Genomic DNA, 15,649 nt, shown 5'->3' on the forward strand with positions numbered 1-15,649 from the left:
CAGGGCGTTACTGTCAAAAGCGACAACACTGAATCAAAGCAAAGGACCATATGGCCTGCAAACCTGTTACCTGCTATGAGAAAGGTATAAAAACATGCCTGTGGTTGTACTTTCCTCCAGGAATACTCTCCTGCCTCCAGCAGCTTGCAGAACCATGTCTCCACCTGCTCTCCGGATCCCAAGCTTAAGCAAGCAGGAGGTATATTTGATGCATTTTACATATGTCATCTGGAACCATATATTTTAAAAAAATAATATACATAAAGTGAAGATCAAAATATTTTCTTACAGATAGGTACAGAAGTATCTGCACTGCTTTATTTACATATTGTCTAATGAGACTCTCTTTTAGAAAACCGGCTTAAGGTATAATAATCAGCACCTACAGAACTGTAGCTATTGTGCAATGGTCCTTCAGTATATTTTGTCTTTTTGTATTGCATTAAACACTCGCCTGATCTCAGCCACGCACAAGCTGGTATTTTAAGTGCCATCAATATATTTATTTGTGAGAGTCTTTCCTCTGTGTAACACTTGAGTGCTCATTGCAGAAAGGAAGGACGAATAAATCCCTGTGTATGAGAAAAACAGATCCCTCTTCTAACAGCTGGTGAATGAAAGGCCACAAAATGAAGGGAACTGGAGAGAGGAATGTCACCGCTGCAGGGACAGCCAGCCGCACTGACATCACCCCACATCATGACCCAGCGCCTACAGCAAGGACTTGGGCCCCACTTCCTCGCCCGTGGGGGTCTCAGCATCTCTGAAGCAGCTCCCTTTCCTCAAAGAAGAGCTCTCTTGATGGCTATTGAACTGATGAACTCGTCGCTTAAACAACCGATGGAGCTTCTCCTGGAACTGGTTCCCAATAAAGCAGTACAGCAAAGGGTTGATGCAGCTGTTGGCGAATGCCATGCAGATACCAAACGGCAGTGCTCTGTCGATGATCCCCGTCACGTCACAGTTGTTGATGATGTTCATACGAGCCAAAGCATCCACAAACGTTAAAATGTGGAATGGGAGCCAGGAAATCAAGAAGGCCACAACAACAGCAGCCACCAGCTTTAGGACTTTGTCCCTCTTCTGCTTGTTTTTCCCAAACTCCTGTGCTTTGAGCAAGTGTCTCCTGATCCAGATGTAGCACGTGGTGATCACTGTCAAGGGGATGAAGAACCCAAGTGCATTTTTTAGGAAGGCTGTTGCCACAGACCATTTTGCATAACTCTCATGAGGAAAGGCCATAATGCAAGCATTGACCCCCAAGCTTTCAATGTAGTGAGTGTCACGGAAATAAAAAGTTGGGAGGGAGGACAGACAGGCAAGGCCCCACACAACCAGGGCTATAAAATAAGCTTGTTCTGGAGTTCTTCTTTGAGAGCGAATAGGATGGACGATAGCATGGTATCGATCGATGCTCATGCACGTAATGAAAAATATACTTGCAAACATGTTCAAACACAGGACAGAACTGGAGACTTTGCACATGAAAGACCCAAAGAACCAGTCATACCCCTGCGCGTAGTAGGTAGCCCAGAAGGGAAGGGTAGCAAGGCACAGCAAATCTGCCATGGCCAGGTTGAAAATGTAGATATTAGCAACTGTTTTGGGGCCATGGTGACGACAAAGGACCACAATCACCACGCTGTTGCCAACCAACCCCAGAATAAAAACCACAGAGAAGAGTGCTGGAATTAGTGAAAACCGATAATCTGAAGAGGTAAGTGGGCAGGGACGGGACAAGTGCAATGCAGCCGATGAGTTTGTAAGTGCTGTAGAGAGGTCTTGGAGAGTTTCTCTGGTGGTGATGACCAGGGAGTAGTTGCTCTGCATGTTGATGCTGGTGGAAGAGGGATTTTCTGCGGGAAATTCATGTGCTAGCAGCACTTTTCTGTCACATTGCTCACCTGCAGATCAGAAACCACTTGTTAGACACGCTCTCTGCAGCTGTCTTAGCTCTAGCATCACAGTCACAATAAAATAAAAATCATTTAAAATTACGTCAGTGAGCTGAGTACTGAAATACCAGGCAACCCTGCTGGACTCCTTTCCTCTGTCCCACTGACAGGACACAATTAACCCTAGGGAGGTCACTGCACTTTTTAATTACCCTGGTAGAGAAGCGAGCAGCTGGGTTTTGTCTGTGATTACAGATGGTGCTTTGTGTGGCCAGCAGAGCAGAAAGATTATTGACTCAGGAGCTGGATATATTCAGAAACTTCTGTGACCAAAGGCAGCACCGAAGCTCCTTGTGATCCCTTTCTCGGCTTTCTCATGCTATTTCCAGCATTCTGCGCAGTTGAAATAGTGTAGAAAGGCAGAACTTGCCAGTGGGGATCAGGTACTTCACACCCAAGGGTCCTGTGGGACTTCACAGGCATGAAAGCAACCTTTTAACAAGGCTATTAGGAAAGCAAGCTTTGACTGTTTTTAATTCACAAGGCTGGGTACAAAGACACTGAAGGGTCTTTGCCAAATGTCATTTACTGGCAGAGTCCTTTTCAAAGCAAATCTGCATCTCTTGCTCTCATGACTGCTTTTAATCAGAAAAGTAAAAGAAATATTTTCAATGTAGATACAAGCAATAGACAGTCAAGTACTCAGTCCTTGAAGGCACTGGATTTAGTAGTATTTGCCATTCATTTAGAAAGATCAGGACTGGGTTTTGGTAGGGGAAAACACAGCTACAAAACAGCTAAAACAGGAGAGTTAATTGACAGGTCTGTCTTTGTTCCAGTTCCACAGCTTGTGTCTGCATTCTAAGCAGAACATTTTTCAAACTTTAAGACTTTATAGTCAATAAAGTAGATATCATGCCTAAATATTGTATTTTATATAATAGAAAGTGATAATTCCTTTTTAATTAAGTCCTTATGGAACCAGTCAGGCATTTAAGAATTCTCAGGGGGCCCTAAAAACAACAGAAATTTTGATCAAGACAAGACAAAAGAGTTGGGTAAAGAACTTTCATTTAACAGAAGGCAATTGATCGTTTCAAAAGTATTTTTCTGTATTAACAGTTTAGTGTACCATAGCTTATCACTTGCTCAATGCAAACTATGCAATACGTTGCTTTGAATATACTGACAAAATTTAAATTTTAATTACATTGTTGCAACAATGAAAATTGAATAGGAGAATATTAATGCACATTTCTGCAGAGTGCTGGTATTTAAAGTCCCAAATACTCGATCACAAGCCCACATTCTGTCATCTAACATTAAACCAGAGGAAAGCTTTTTGTTTGAGGACGGCAAAGACTCAGGAGACGATTTGGAGCCCCATTTCACCTTTAACTCTTGTGTCTCAAACCCCTCACTTTAACCTACAGAAACTGAAATCTTAGATCTAGTTATAAAGTGTTATGTAGCTGACTTACTCCTAATAGAGCAACCACACCATAATTAATTTTAGCTACATTAGTGAGAACAAAGTTTCATTGACAAACATGCTCCCCCCTCTGTAACTGCTTCTAAACTAGTCATTCCTACTATTACTTATGACACAATGAGTCATTTTAACACAAATTGAATCAAATCAATGGAAATTATGCTCTAAGACCAGACAGAAAACATACCTCTCAAACCTCACATTCGTCTGGATGTAGCTCTAGAATTACATGCTCCTTTTTTCTGTTTTCCTTCTAGCGAGTATCACCACCAGCAATCTGCTCTCTCGTATCTTCCGTTTTCCCACTGGGAGACTTTAACCTACATAACTCGAGAACTGAAATGTGAACCCCCGCCAGCTTCTTTTCCATTTGGAAACAAAATGGTTTGAGAACCCCCCTTTCCAAGGCCACGTGAGCACATGCAGTAAATCAGAAGCGAGGAACCAGACAACCGAAAAAAAAAAAAAGAAAGCAGGCAAGAAAGAAAAAGGAAATTCGCAGAAATATGTCTGCGGGTTTCTACTGCAGCTCTTGGGCCAGGAGGATACACCCAGGTGCAACCCACTTCTGCCCCCCAGATGTGCATGCAACACCCATGAGCCTCCCCGCAAGATTCCTGCATCTCTGAGGGCAGGGGGACTCCCATGCTCTCTGTGGAGCCCCAGCACTTGCTAACGCATTTGAGAGCGGAGGGGGCTGCTGGTCCTGGCAGAGCTGACCATAATGTGGACTCACAGAGACAGAAAGCGAAGAAATATCACAGCATTCACACCAGCACTGCCTGTGTAAGAGGGCTGATCCTGTCTCCCAGTTAATAGGACGGGAAAGCCACTGCCAAGTCCTTGTAAAAACATGCACGCTGCTCAAACCGAGGAGGGCAGCAGGAGAAACCCATATGGCAGAGAGCAGGCTTGGCTCTGAGGCTGCACTGGGGTAGCACACGACCAAAGTGAGCAGCTCGGCAACGTTGCGTGCCCATGCTGACTTCTCATTCACACAAAACTGAGTTTTTACATCTGCTTCTTCCTTGCATCATATGCTCCGCCTGGCCCCAGCCTCCTCTCCCTGGAAGGAACTCCAAGGGCGCTGCTGGAGGATGAGTACTGGGGCAAAGTAAGCATCCGTAAGCCGTAAACATTTTGCCCTGATACTCTGAGTGTGATCTTCTCTACAGCAGCAGCCCATCTGCTGGGGACACGTGTGCTGTGCTTCCCAGGCAAGGCTGCACGTTCCAGAAGGAAAGCAACTACAGAAGTCTCTGCCAGTGACACGTCCCTTCGCCCCAGCCAGGTGCTGCTGGCTGGCTGTCCATCATCAGCTGGGGCTGGGCACAAGCTCATCCCGTTCTTTGAACACCAGCGCAGCCTTGCAGCAAGGGGTATCCAGCCGCAGCGGCTTGGGGGAACCCTGGTACCTGCCCTTACTCTGGGACTGTGCAGCACACCAGAGGCAACTGGCATCGCAGGCTCGATAACCAGCTCTGCTGACATCGAGGCGACCCAGAAGAGAGACGAAACAGGGAAAATAGCATATTCAGAGGAACAGAGTGTTGAGCAGGCTGTGGAGAACAAGCTCACTTTTCTGCCCAGCTGTGTCTTTGACCCAGAAAGAGCTGCAGAGAGTGCTGGAAAAGCTCATCAGCAAACGCACATCCCCTGGAGGAGAGCACTACTTCTCAAGGCATGGAGAGGAGTCCTTGACAGCTTTTGGCTTTATCTACCTCATATTAAGAGTCCAGCTCTTGGCATTTTCTGTGCAAAAGGACCGTGGGTTATTTAAAGCAGGGGAATCCCACGCAGCATTTCTATTTATCGCAGTGCAGCTGATTTACTGCTTCACAGACATGACGACAGTCAGTGGACAGGACTGTCAGACTGCAAGCACACGCAGCGCCTGTGCTTGGGGCAAACACTGGATAGGAAAGAAAGCTGAAATAGCTCAATGAAATGACCCGCTGAGAGCAGATAAAACAGAAATAGACCCCAACATCACAGGTGTCTTGAGGGAGGGTAATACTAAATCACTGCACAGGATGGGAGACCTGATCTGTTCCAAAGGCTCGAGTACTGCATGTCACAGCCAGAGTCAGGCAACACACATGTCAGCACATCCTCCCCAACGCACACACTCACACTCCATAAATGTTTAGTTTAACTTTGGGGCACACCTTCCTCTTCGTTTTCCCACTCATTCCTCCCCACCCTCATTTGAGGTTATCATGGAAAAGGCAGTGGAGGAGGGGAGACACCCTGGAACCACTGAAATTTGCATTACTCAACAAATATAAAGGAAATCTGTAAAGGAAACAGTAATCCATAACAGCATGGGGGCTGAAAAAGTCAAGACTTAACTAAAAAGCTTGAATGTGAAGAATTGCACTCAGTTCCCACATACTACAACCACTACCACTTGTTTTGTTCAACAGGCATTAAACAGACAATGCAATGCACCTTCTGGAGACACTGCAAGAACTCTGTCCTTGCTTTAAGCCAAACATCCAGCAAGCAGGTCAGTAGGACCAATTGGGATATGCAAGCACAGAGGTCGTGTGTCCTACTGCAAAGAAGAAGACACGCACCTTTTGCCACCAGTCCCCCCTGTACCTATACAGCCTCAGGTCCGGAGGACTGCTGGCTCTCAGGTGAGTGACCTGAGATGTTAGCACTCACTGTGACCCATTTTCATTCAATTTTTTACTAACAGTATGTGACAGGACACCCTCAGCCAGGAATTCTTGCTGCTAGTTGCTTTGCACACAAACAACCGGTGAAAGATTTTGCTCCATCCTTCATCAAACATCCAGCACACTTTGTAAGCAGGGGAAAAAGTCAAATGCATGAGAATGTTTATTTTGCAAAGATAACAAACACAAATTGTTTAGATTTAAATATAACATTTTCCTTTCCAGATGCACTTTTGATCCTCACAGATACTGACTGTGTCTATTCTGTTCTACCTCCAAAATTGTTTGAAATTTTGTGCTGGGTTCATAACTCTTAGTAGATGAGAGAAGGGCCTGCTGCACCTGGTGCACTGGGGGTCATACCTCGGGCTGCCATTTGCCAAGTCCTGCTCCCATCTTCCTCCCCAATGTATCCCATTCCTTATGTGATCCCAAGTTCTCACTCCAAAGCTCCACTTAGCCAATGTACAATCTCCCTCCCTCTTCTATTTTCCCCACTATTTCTTTCTTCCTCACCCTATTTCTGAGCATCGCCCGTACATGAATGGCTGGGAAACAGAAGGTACACCCGATGCGGACGCCCACGCTGTCCATGCACAAGCCAACCTTGTGCCATGTAGTGCTGCAGCTGAGCTAACGCCCCTTCAGCTTGCGGGACATGTTTGTCCAGCTCCCACAGTGTCCTGCCTTCAGCTGGGACAGAGTTAATTTTCCTCCCAGTAGTTGCTGTGTTTTGGATCTAGTGGAGGAAGCATGTTGATAACACTGACATTTTTAGTTGCTGCTAAGAAATTAGGACTTTTTTTAGTTTCCAATATTGAGCTACTGAGCAGGTGTGCAGGAGATGAGCAGGAGCACAGCCAGGCAAGGGAAATATTCTATACCATAGACATCACATTCAGTTTATAAATGGGCTTGGTTGGGGGGTAGGAATCCTCTTTTTCCAAGAGTTTGAACTTTTCCATGAGTTCAGTCTTTTTTTCAGAAGTTCCGTGAAATCCACGAGAGCAGTCTCTGCTCGGGGACTGGCTGTGAATCGGTCATCCGGTGGTGAGGAAAATTGTATTGTGTATAGCTTGTTTTGCATGTTCATTACTATTAGTAGTAGTCGTATTTCATCTCTTTATCTCAACCCATGAGTTTCCCCTCCCGTCCATTCTCCTCCCCATCCCACTGCAGGGGAAGGGGAGGGGGGAGCGAGCAGCTGTCCGGTGCTTGGCTGCAGGACGCCAGGTTAAACCATGACGCACAGCCAGTTGGTAAACCCAGCACACCAGCATCAGAGCCTAGCACAGAGCTCAGCACAGGGGCAGAGTGTCTGGGCTTTTTACTGTTCATCTGGTTGCAAAGTTACAAAACCTGGGAGTTTTCACCACAAGATGACCTGTTTGGTGTTAAATGGTGAGGAGTTGCTGCTTCCTGGGGCATGTATTTGGGGAAGGATTTTATGCATGTGTTTTATACCAAGAAAAAAAAAACCACAATTCAAAAGAAGCAAGAAATTTTGCTGCGTGTTCACACACAGCACTCAGGTTTACTTTTCTATCCTCAAGCCCATACACCTAAAGAGGTCACTAGAAGTGTTTAAAAAAAAGCCAACCCAAATCAAACCTCCCAAAAAACAAAACAAAAATAACTTTCAAAGCCACACACACACAAAATTCAAATAGCAATTTCTCATCAATTGTGAAAATTAGAAAGAAAAAAAAAAAGGCACACGTACCCCAAGTCCTAGGTCTTGGTTTTTGTAGGGAAGTGCTGCTGTCAGGAATGCAACATTCCTAATGGCAGCGTATTCGACCATGCCAGCAGACTGTCAGAGCCAGCTCTTGAGGTTAAACCTTGCCAGCTTGCCAAATCCTCAAAACAATGTGGGATCCATGGAATGTATTCATGACCTTGATTTGATCCTTTTGGAGAAAGCAAAGGGGCGGGGGGGGGGAGCGGGGAATCTCTCATAAATGCCCTCCGCAGAATGCATAGCCCAATGTAGGTCAGTATAGCCCTGACCCCTTTGGTACTGACTTACAGCAGGATGCCCTGACTCCCTGGTCCCTGGGCTGGTGGCAGGAGCTGGAGACCCAGCACCCACACACTGCTGCGGGAACGATGATTGCCATCGTGCTGGATGGCGCATTTGCATCGTGCTGAACAACAGGCTTTTTGCACATACACACCCCGAAACCATCCTGCCTGCAGCTGGGTTCCTCCAGCACTCCATGAACTTTTATATGCATTCCTCCTTCCCGCATTTGTTTGTTTAAGGGTTTCTTTAGGGATTAATTGCTCGGTCTTGCAAGTAAGATTGGAGTATCCACCTCGTCCTTCCCAAGCCCCAGAGCACTCTTGCACAGAAGGCGGCTTTCTCACATCCTTTCTGGGGTCTTAAGGAGGAGTGCAGTTGTGAGCAGCGACCAGTTGAAAATTGATGGCTGAGGCAGCCAGTCCTGCTCACACCCAGCATCCGAGGTTCTTGCCTTGTCATGCTGGGTCTTAACGCTGTCTCACAGACCTCTGAGGCATGATCAGTTCTGACAGTGGGTGTCTGCAAACCCAGTGTTTTGGCCAGGAGGCAGAACTACTAGCATATTTAAAGGGGAGACCTTGGTCAGTGTTCTGCTTTTCCTCCTGGAGCCAGGATTTCACGTGGAAGGACCGAGCAGGCCTGGAGAAATCTCTGCTTACCCACTTTGCAGCAGCACAGCAGTGAACACAAGGGCCATCCAGCCAGGACCCATCAGAGCATGGTATCAGAGAGATCTGCTCCTATTAATCCACTGGAAGAAGTCAGTTCTTGAAGCAGTTCAGCATGTAGAGTGTGACAGAGGCAGTTTGGAGGAAAGAGGGACACCCCTTCCACCTCCAGCATGCAAAAAACTTTTCCAAATAATTTCTTTTATGAGATGTTTGTGTCCAGCCGACAGCGCTGCCAAGACCAAGACTATCTACCATGACATTGTTCGTTCAAATAATCAGCTGTAAGAATTTTACAAGTTACTAAAAGTAGTAAAGAAAACAAGCACTTAAGTGACTTTGGAAACGTGCTGCACCCGTTGCTATTAAAGGCAGCGGGGGCACATGCGCCCTGGCACAGCTGCCCGCGCTCAGGGGGAACGTCACGGCACATGGCCAGAGCTCCGTTCCCGAGAGCTGCACAGCTTCGAGCCATGGCCCCAGACAAAGATAAACCACCAGGCACCAGGGCTTGCCCACAATTGGCACAGAGCCTGAATCCCGCTGACGCAGCTATGGCCAAAGCCCAGCAGTTCAGCAACTGAGATCTGCTCAGTCTGATCACAATGGGAACCCACTTTCAGCTTTCATAAAGAACAATTTTTCATCACAGGTCGTTTTCTCCTGCTTGCTTCTCCCAGACCAGTTGCTGTGATGAGAAGCAGAAGTCAAGACATTGATGCCCACTGCTTGTGACAGAGAGCTCCCTCCTGTCTAACTTCTGCTTTATTACTATTAATATATGTGTATATAACCCGACATTCAAAGAACATGGGAGCATACTTCACGTTTCTTTTTAGGGTCTCAAAGGGAATTTTTAGGAAGAGCTAGGACTCTGTGGCCAGATTTACAGAGCTACAGAGTACACAGAGGGGTCTCTTTCCAGAGATTCTTTAAAAATAAAAATTTTCCTTCCTTCACTGTTTTGAACTATACTCACTGCAAGCATCACTTGCCACTTATTAAGTGTTTTTGTCAGGAATTTCTCTTCTGTACCAAAAGTGCTGAGACACACATGAAAGAAAGTTCACCAGCTAGATAAACCTTTGGGGAAATCAAAATATTCTTGACACTCGGGTATCCCAACTTATTTAACCCTCTGTTTAATCAACAAAGCTATTAAGTGATTCTGCTCACCCCACCCTTGCCCACCAGAAAGTTTAAAGAAAGCAAACCTTCCTCCTTTAACTCAGTAGACCAGCAAGACCATCCCAAAGTAGATGTTTGGACTGCTGGTATCAAACTTTGGTTCTGTAAAGAGAACACAGCTCCTTCAAATCTGCAGTATTAGGCAAGGCTCTTGACATCAGCTACAAACAATTTCTGAAGTGGGTGTTCTGGGCTATAAATCCCAAATGTCAGATAAATCAGTGACTGAAGAAAAGACAGAACACAATTGTGGTCATGCAATGAGTGGAATACTTTTTAACAGACGACTTGCAGTGGCTCAGCCTTTCCATTAAAGCCGGAAGGATGAGCTGCTTCGGCCAAGACACATGATGCACTCCAGAAAACCTTCCCAGCAGACAGAGTGAGGCAACCAAAATCCCCGCATGCGGAGCACAAAGAGCTGAACCTGGAAAAGACAACCCAAAGTTCAACCAAGAATGCTCGTAATTGAACGTAGCAGGAAAATATTTGTTAAAATAAATATTTGTTAAAAAGGTAGCTAGAGAGAAATATCATGTGGTTGTTCTTCTCAAGAACCATGTCTTTACCTTGTCTCTGCAGCATCCAAAGCAGTAGCAACGCTGGCTACTGCTGACTGCAGTGATGATGTTCAGGAAGATGAAGGTGAACAGGCAATGCTGAGCACTTCTCACAAAGGAGCGCTGGGCACTGCAGCACGCACAGGACATAGCTGGGATCATTACCTTCAATCAACACTCAGCCCCCAGCAAAGGTTTAGCTCTCCACGGTGTTGAGTGACGGTACACTGCTACGTTGCTTCCACTCAAGGGCAGCTGCAACCAGAGCTGCCATCTGTACACGTGGCCAAGGCAGCAGCCTCAGCCGAAATCCTGGCAAGGCAGCTGCCACCCCCCGTGCATTGTGAAATTGTTACAGGGAGCAGCTGGAATTGCCAAATCCATAACAAGGGCTAAAAATCTGGTCATTTCGATACTTCTGGGCTTCCTTGGGCCTGCAGGCTCTGAAGCAAGGAAACATTCTGCAGTTGTGTGGTCCTGTTTCACCACTATGTTTTTGTCCAGTTAAGCAACATCTGGCAATGATGAGCTCTAAGAGCTGCATGCTTTTGGTCTCTGAAAATTTCCAATATGAAATCAAGGAGAATTAGAGAGCGAACTGGGCTTAAATAAGGCCTAGAACATGGCACCATTTCTAGAATTACAACCAGAAATAAAGCCTGTATAGAATAAAAAGGACACAAGAGAAAGAAATCCAGCTTCTTCAGCATGAGCTACAAAACTTCAGCTAGAGGTGAGACCATTCCTAGAAGACACAGAGCAGCTCACTCCTCCTGCACAGAGACCAGCAGAAGCCTGTGTCCTTCACAGGGACGCACAGGCAAAGTTGTGGAGCAATGGATATTCATAGCTGTGCTACAGCAGGAGGCAAGAGAAGCCGTGGAGACCCCAGCAGTGGGATACCCCTCCAAAGTGATATCCTCGAAGGAGCAGTCCCAGCTGAGCCAGGCATACAGAAAACAAAGATTCACCCACCAAAACCTTCGGCATGGCCCCAGACATGGGTAGCTGGATGGGGTGCGCAGTGCACATTTCCACATTCCTCCAGGGCTCCCAGGAGAAGCCGCTTGGCAAGGTGCTGTCACTGCTGCTCTCAGGGTGAAAACCAGATTTTGGCCCCCAGTAACACTGCGGCAAAGCCTGTCTAACTAAATAAATGATGTTGTTTACAGCTGGAAGATGGTCTCCATTACACAACACAGCCATCCCAGCCAAGCTCCCAGGAGAAACTATTCTTTGAGAGGTTATTGCTTGAAAAAATGAAGAAGAAAACAGAACTAGCTGAAGCCAACACAGCGCTTTAAGAGCACAGGAAACCTAATCTGTGTCTGCAGAGAAAAAATAGATCTGCAAATTTGTTTAATTTACACTTACTGTTGGGCATATCATATATCTGGGATTTTAGCCACTATCTGGACAGAGCTGGGAGAGCAGGGCAGAGAAAGGAAAGCCAAATCTGTAAAACATGGGAGGGGGGGAAGCTAAAACAGATCAAGAAATTAAGAGCAGGGAAATGCACCTGTAGGGAGGCAACTGAGATAAGATCATTTAAATATGTCAAAAACATGAGAACTCCAGAAAGAAGCTAGGCAGAAAACAAAAATCAAATGAGTGAGAAAAAACAGGAGCAGCAACTGTGTCACTGGTTGCCCTACTGACACATCTGCTGCCAGGCTTGAGTCTAGTCCTCTTGGCATCACAAGCAAAATAATCAGCCTGCAGATTGCTGACCCCTGGCTGCTGGGTGCAATCAGCCATCAGCCCCGCGACTGCACTGTTCTTTCGCACTCTGGATATAGGAGTTTTAGTGCAGAGGAGCCACAGCCATCGACAGGCTCAGGGCTCAGTCACAGCTCCGCTTTCCTCAGCATCTGAATCACTGCCTGAGCTAAGGGCATCTGCCGGCATCTGCAGCCACATCAGAGTGAGAGCCCCTCATCTCACATCTGAACAGCAGAGCCACTCTCAGCTGTCTTTGCTGAAGCCCTAACTGGAGACAAGTACAAAATTCCCCCCTGTTTGGGTTTGGCCTGGATAAATGCCAGGTGCACACCAAAACCGCTCTATCCCTCCCCCTCCTCAGCTGGGCAGGGGAGAGGGAATATGATGAAAGGCTCGAGGGTTGAGACAAGGACAGGGAGAGATCACTCACCAATTACTGTCACAGACAAACCAGGTCTGAACTCAGGGAGAAAAGCGAGTTTAATTCATCAACAATCAAATCAAAGGAGGATAGTGAGAAATAAATCCAGATCTTAAAACACCTTCCCCCTACCCTTCCATTCTTCCTGGGCTCAGCTTCACTCCTGTTTCTTTACCTCCTCCTCCCAAGCGGCGTAGGCGGACGGGGAATGGGGGTTACGGTCAGTTCATCACACGTTGTCTCTGCTGCTCCTTCCTTCTCACTGGGAGGACTCCTCACACTCTTCCCCTGCTCCAGCGTGCGGTCCCTCTCAGAGGAGACAGTTCTCCACGAACTTCTCCAATGTGGGTCCTTCCCATGGGCCACAGCTCTTCATGAACTGCGCCAGTATGGGTCCCTCCTGTGGAGTGCAGGCATTCAGGAACAGGCTGCTCCAGCGTGGGTCCCCACAGGGTCACAAGCCCTTCCAGCAAGCCTGCTCCGGCGTGGGCTCCTCTCTCCACGGGTCCACAGGTCCTGGCAGGAGCCTGCTCCAGCGCGGGGCTCCCCACAGGGTCACAGCTTCCTTCAGGCATCCCCCTGCTCCAGTGTGGGGTCCCTTCCACGGGCTATAGGTGGGGATCTGCTCCACCGCGGACCTCCATGGGCTGCAGGGGAACAACCTGCCTCACCATGTTCTTCATCGTGACCTGCAAGGGAAGGCTCTCTGCTCGGGCATCTCGAGCATCTCCCCCCCCACCCCCCCTTCTTCACTGACCTTGGTGTCTGCAGAGGTGTTTCTCTCACACAGTCTCCCTCCTCTCTCTCTACCCTGCTGTTTCTCCTGCAGAGTTTTTTCTTCCCTTTCTTAAATATGTTATCACAGAGGTGCTACCACCATCACTTATTGGCTTGGCCTTGGCCAGCAGCGGGTCTGTCTTAGAGCGAGCTGGCACTGGCTCTACCAGACACGGGGGAAGCTTCTCGCAGCTTCTCACAGATGACACCCCTACAGCCCCCCTGCTACCAAAACCTTGCCACGCAAACCCATAACACCCCCCCAAAAAAGAGGTTCTTTTTTAGCAAACTGCCAAGCAGACCCTGAGAATGGTGACTGACCTAGGAGCAGGAGCCTCTCCCAAACAGAACCCAAGGGAAGTCTGTTACCTGCTGCTGTTTGGAGAGGGCAGGAGGTGGGAAAAACCAATGTCAGAGCGTGATGCTCAGCTGAGAAATCTCCCTGCCTCTCAGTAATGCTCTTTACAGCAGGGTGGCACTTAATCGGCTTTTATCTGTCTAAAGACTTGATCACCATAGGTCTGTAGCAGGAAGAGCCAGCTAATTTATTTTCACTGTGCACAGCCCAACCGACCCTGCAATGCTTGCGGTTCACCTATCCCACAGGTAATTGCTCTTTTTCTTGCCTCACTCTCTACTATCCCTCAGGTATTAGATGCGGTGCCTGACTTGTGGCTGGTCATGTTCTTTTTTGTTGTATTCACATTTACTTGTACAGCAAAGGCTGGACTGAGTCTAAATGTCTCTGATTCATGCCCAAGCATGTGCAAATGTGCACCTGAAGAGATTATACACTGTAACAGAGCTGGACTGAGAGCCCTCCCTGGAGAAATAGCAGCATCCACCGTCTCTCTAAATCTCTCAAATAACTATTTGCGGATTCTCACTACCAACACCTTCAGAAACCTGACTTTCCTCCACAGCCTCTGGCTTGATGGAAACAACCTGACTTTCCTGTCCCCAGGGACCTTCCACGCTCTCAACAAGCTGCGAGAGCTGCACCTCAGCAGGAACTCACGCCTCACCTACCTGCACGCAAACACTTTCAGAGGACTATTGAACCTCATCAGCCTGGATTTGTCCCACTGCAACATCTTTGAAATCCACCCACTTCTATTTTCCCACCTACCTTCTTTAGAAAGACTCAATTTAGCCTCCAATAACATGCGGTATGTCCCACAAGCCTTTAGGAATCTCTCCAGTCTCACGAGATTGTCACTGGAGGGCAACCACATAGAAGCCATTGGCAGAGATTCTCTGAAGGATCTGGAGACCCTGTATGATCTGAATCTCAGGAAGAATCGGATATGGATCATTCAAAATGGCGCTTTTACAAAGCTTCTCAGACTGGGCATGTTAAATTTAGGACACAACTTCATCGCTGATTTGCCTAATCAGCTTTTCGACGGGTTGATCCAGCTCAAGACCATGCACCTTGAGGCCAACAGAATCACTGCTGTCGACTGTACCTTCCGACATCTGCTGAATTTGAGAAACTTGTACCTGAACAACAACCAGATCTCCTCGATCTCAGACTCTGCTTTCTCATACTTAAACAAGCTGTACTTCCTTCACTTGAGCAAAAACAACCTCAGCTCCCTCCCCATCCACTTGTTCGCTGAACTGCCAAAACTGAAGTACGTGTTTTTATCCCACAACCCCTGGAAATGCGACTGCAAGATGCTTTGGTTCTGGCGGTGGACCGCAACGCACGGGGGAGCAATCGAAGGCCTGCGCTGCACCTTCCTGGGCCCTCACAACATGACAACGCCTGGTGTCCCCCGTCCAGGAGACCTGATGGACTGCACGGTGCCACCTGAGCTGGCAAGGGAAGATAAGTGCAGGGTGGCCGGTACCAGCATGGCTCCCAGGCCCCCTGCTCTCCCCAGCAAGGTCATCATGCTGGGACTTCTCTGGCACGCGTGGTACTTTGCAAGGGGATAGGACACCTCTGTGGCCACATTTTTGACTATGTTTAAATTACAAAGTGGAGGCCACTTACATGTTTTCTCGCTATTTGTGAACAATGATTTTCATTACAGGTGGGTTTTATATGGAAGTAGAGCGCTTTTATTACATAGGAATAAAGTCTTTCATTCATGAGCGATGCTCAATCTGAAATGCTAGTGTCAAAATTCAGTGTAAATGTTCACGTGCAGAGGAGAAGCTCACACTAGCAAGTCCAGGGCTGGGGCTGGTGCTGGGTGATGCGGGGC

General features: G+C 47.4%; 2 protein-coding genes across 4 annotated transcripts; one reads left to right on the forward strand and one right to left on the reverse strand.

The window, feature by feature from the left end:
- Positions 1 to 280: 280 nt before the first annotated feature.
- AGTR2 (angiotensin II receptor type 2) lies at positions 281 to 4,631 on the reverse strand. 3 transcript variants are annotated; one of them, XM_075435437.1, is made up of 3 exons: positions 4,403 to 4,631; positions 3,575 to 3,707; positions 281 to 1,904 (listed from the first exon to the last, which is right to left on the reverse strand). In XM_075435437.1, exon 3 carries the CDS (start codon positions 1,828 to 1,830, stop codon positions 712 to 714), a length of 1,119 nt encoding a protein of 372 aa, XP_075291552.1. In that variant the 5' UTR covers positions 1,831 to 1,904; positions 3,575 to 3,707; positions 4,403 to 4,631; the 3' UTR covers positions 281 to 711. The 3 variants fall into 3 exon arrangements, with proteins under 3 accessions (XP_075291552.1, XP_075291551.1, XP_009939811.1); XM_075435436.1 differs by lacking the exon at positions 4,403 to 4,631 and adding an exon at positions 4,124 to 4,378; XM_009941509.2 differs by lacking the exon at positions 4,403 to 4,631 and having other exon boundaries at positions 3,575 to 4,101.
- Positions 4,632 to 14,114: 9,483 nt separating this feature from the next.
- Positions 14,115 to 15,377, forward strand: LOC104335741 (uncharacterized). Its single transcript, XM_009941510.2, has one exon. The coding sequence runs from the start codon at positions 14,115 to 14,117 to the stop codon at positions 15,375 to 15,377; it is 1,263 nt and encodes a 420-aa protein (XP_009939812.2).
- Positions 15,378 to 15,649: the final 272 nt, after the last annotated feature.

Source organism: Opisthocomus hoazin, chromosome 14 (genome assembly GCF_030867145.1).
Source record: "Opisthocomus hoazin isolate bOpiHoa1 chromosome 14, bOpiHoa1.hap1, whole genome shotgun sequence".
Lineage (NCBI taxonomy): Eukaryota > Metazoa > Chordata > Aves > Opisthocomiformes > Opisthocomidae > Opisthocomus > Opisthocomus hoazin.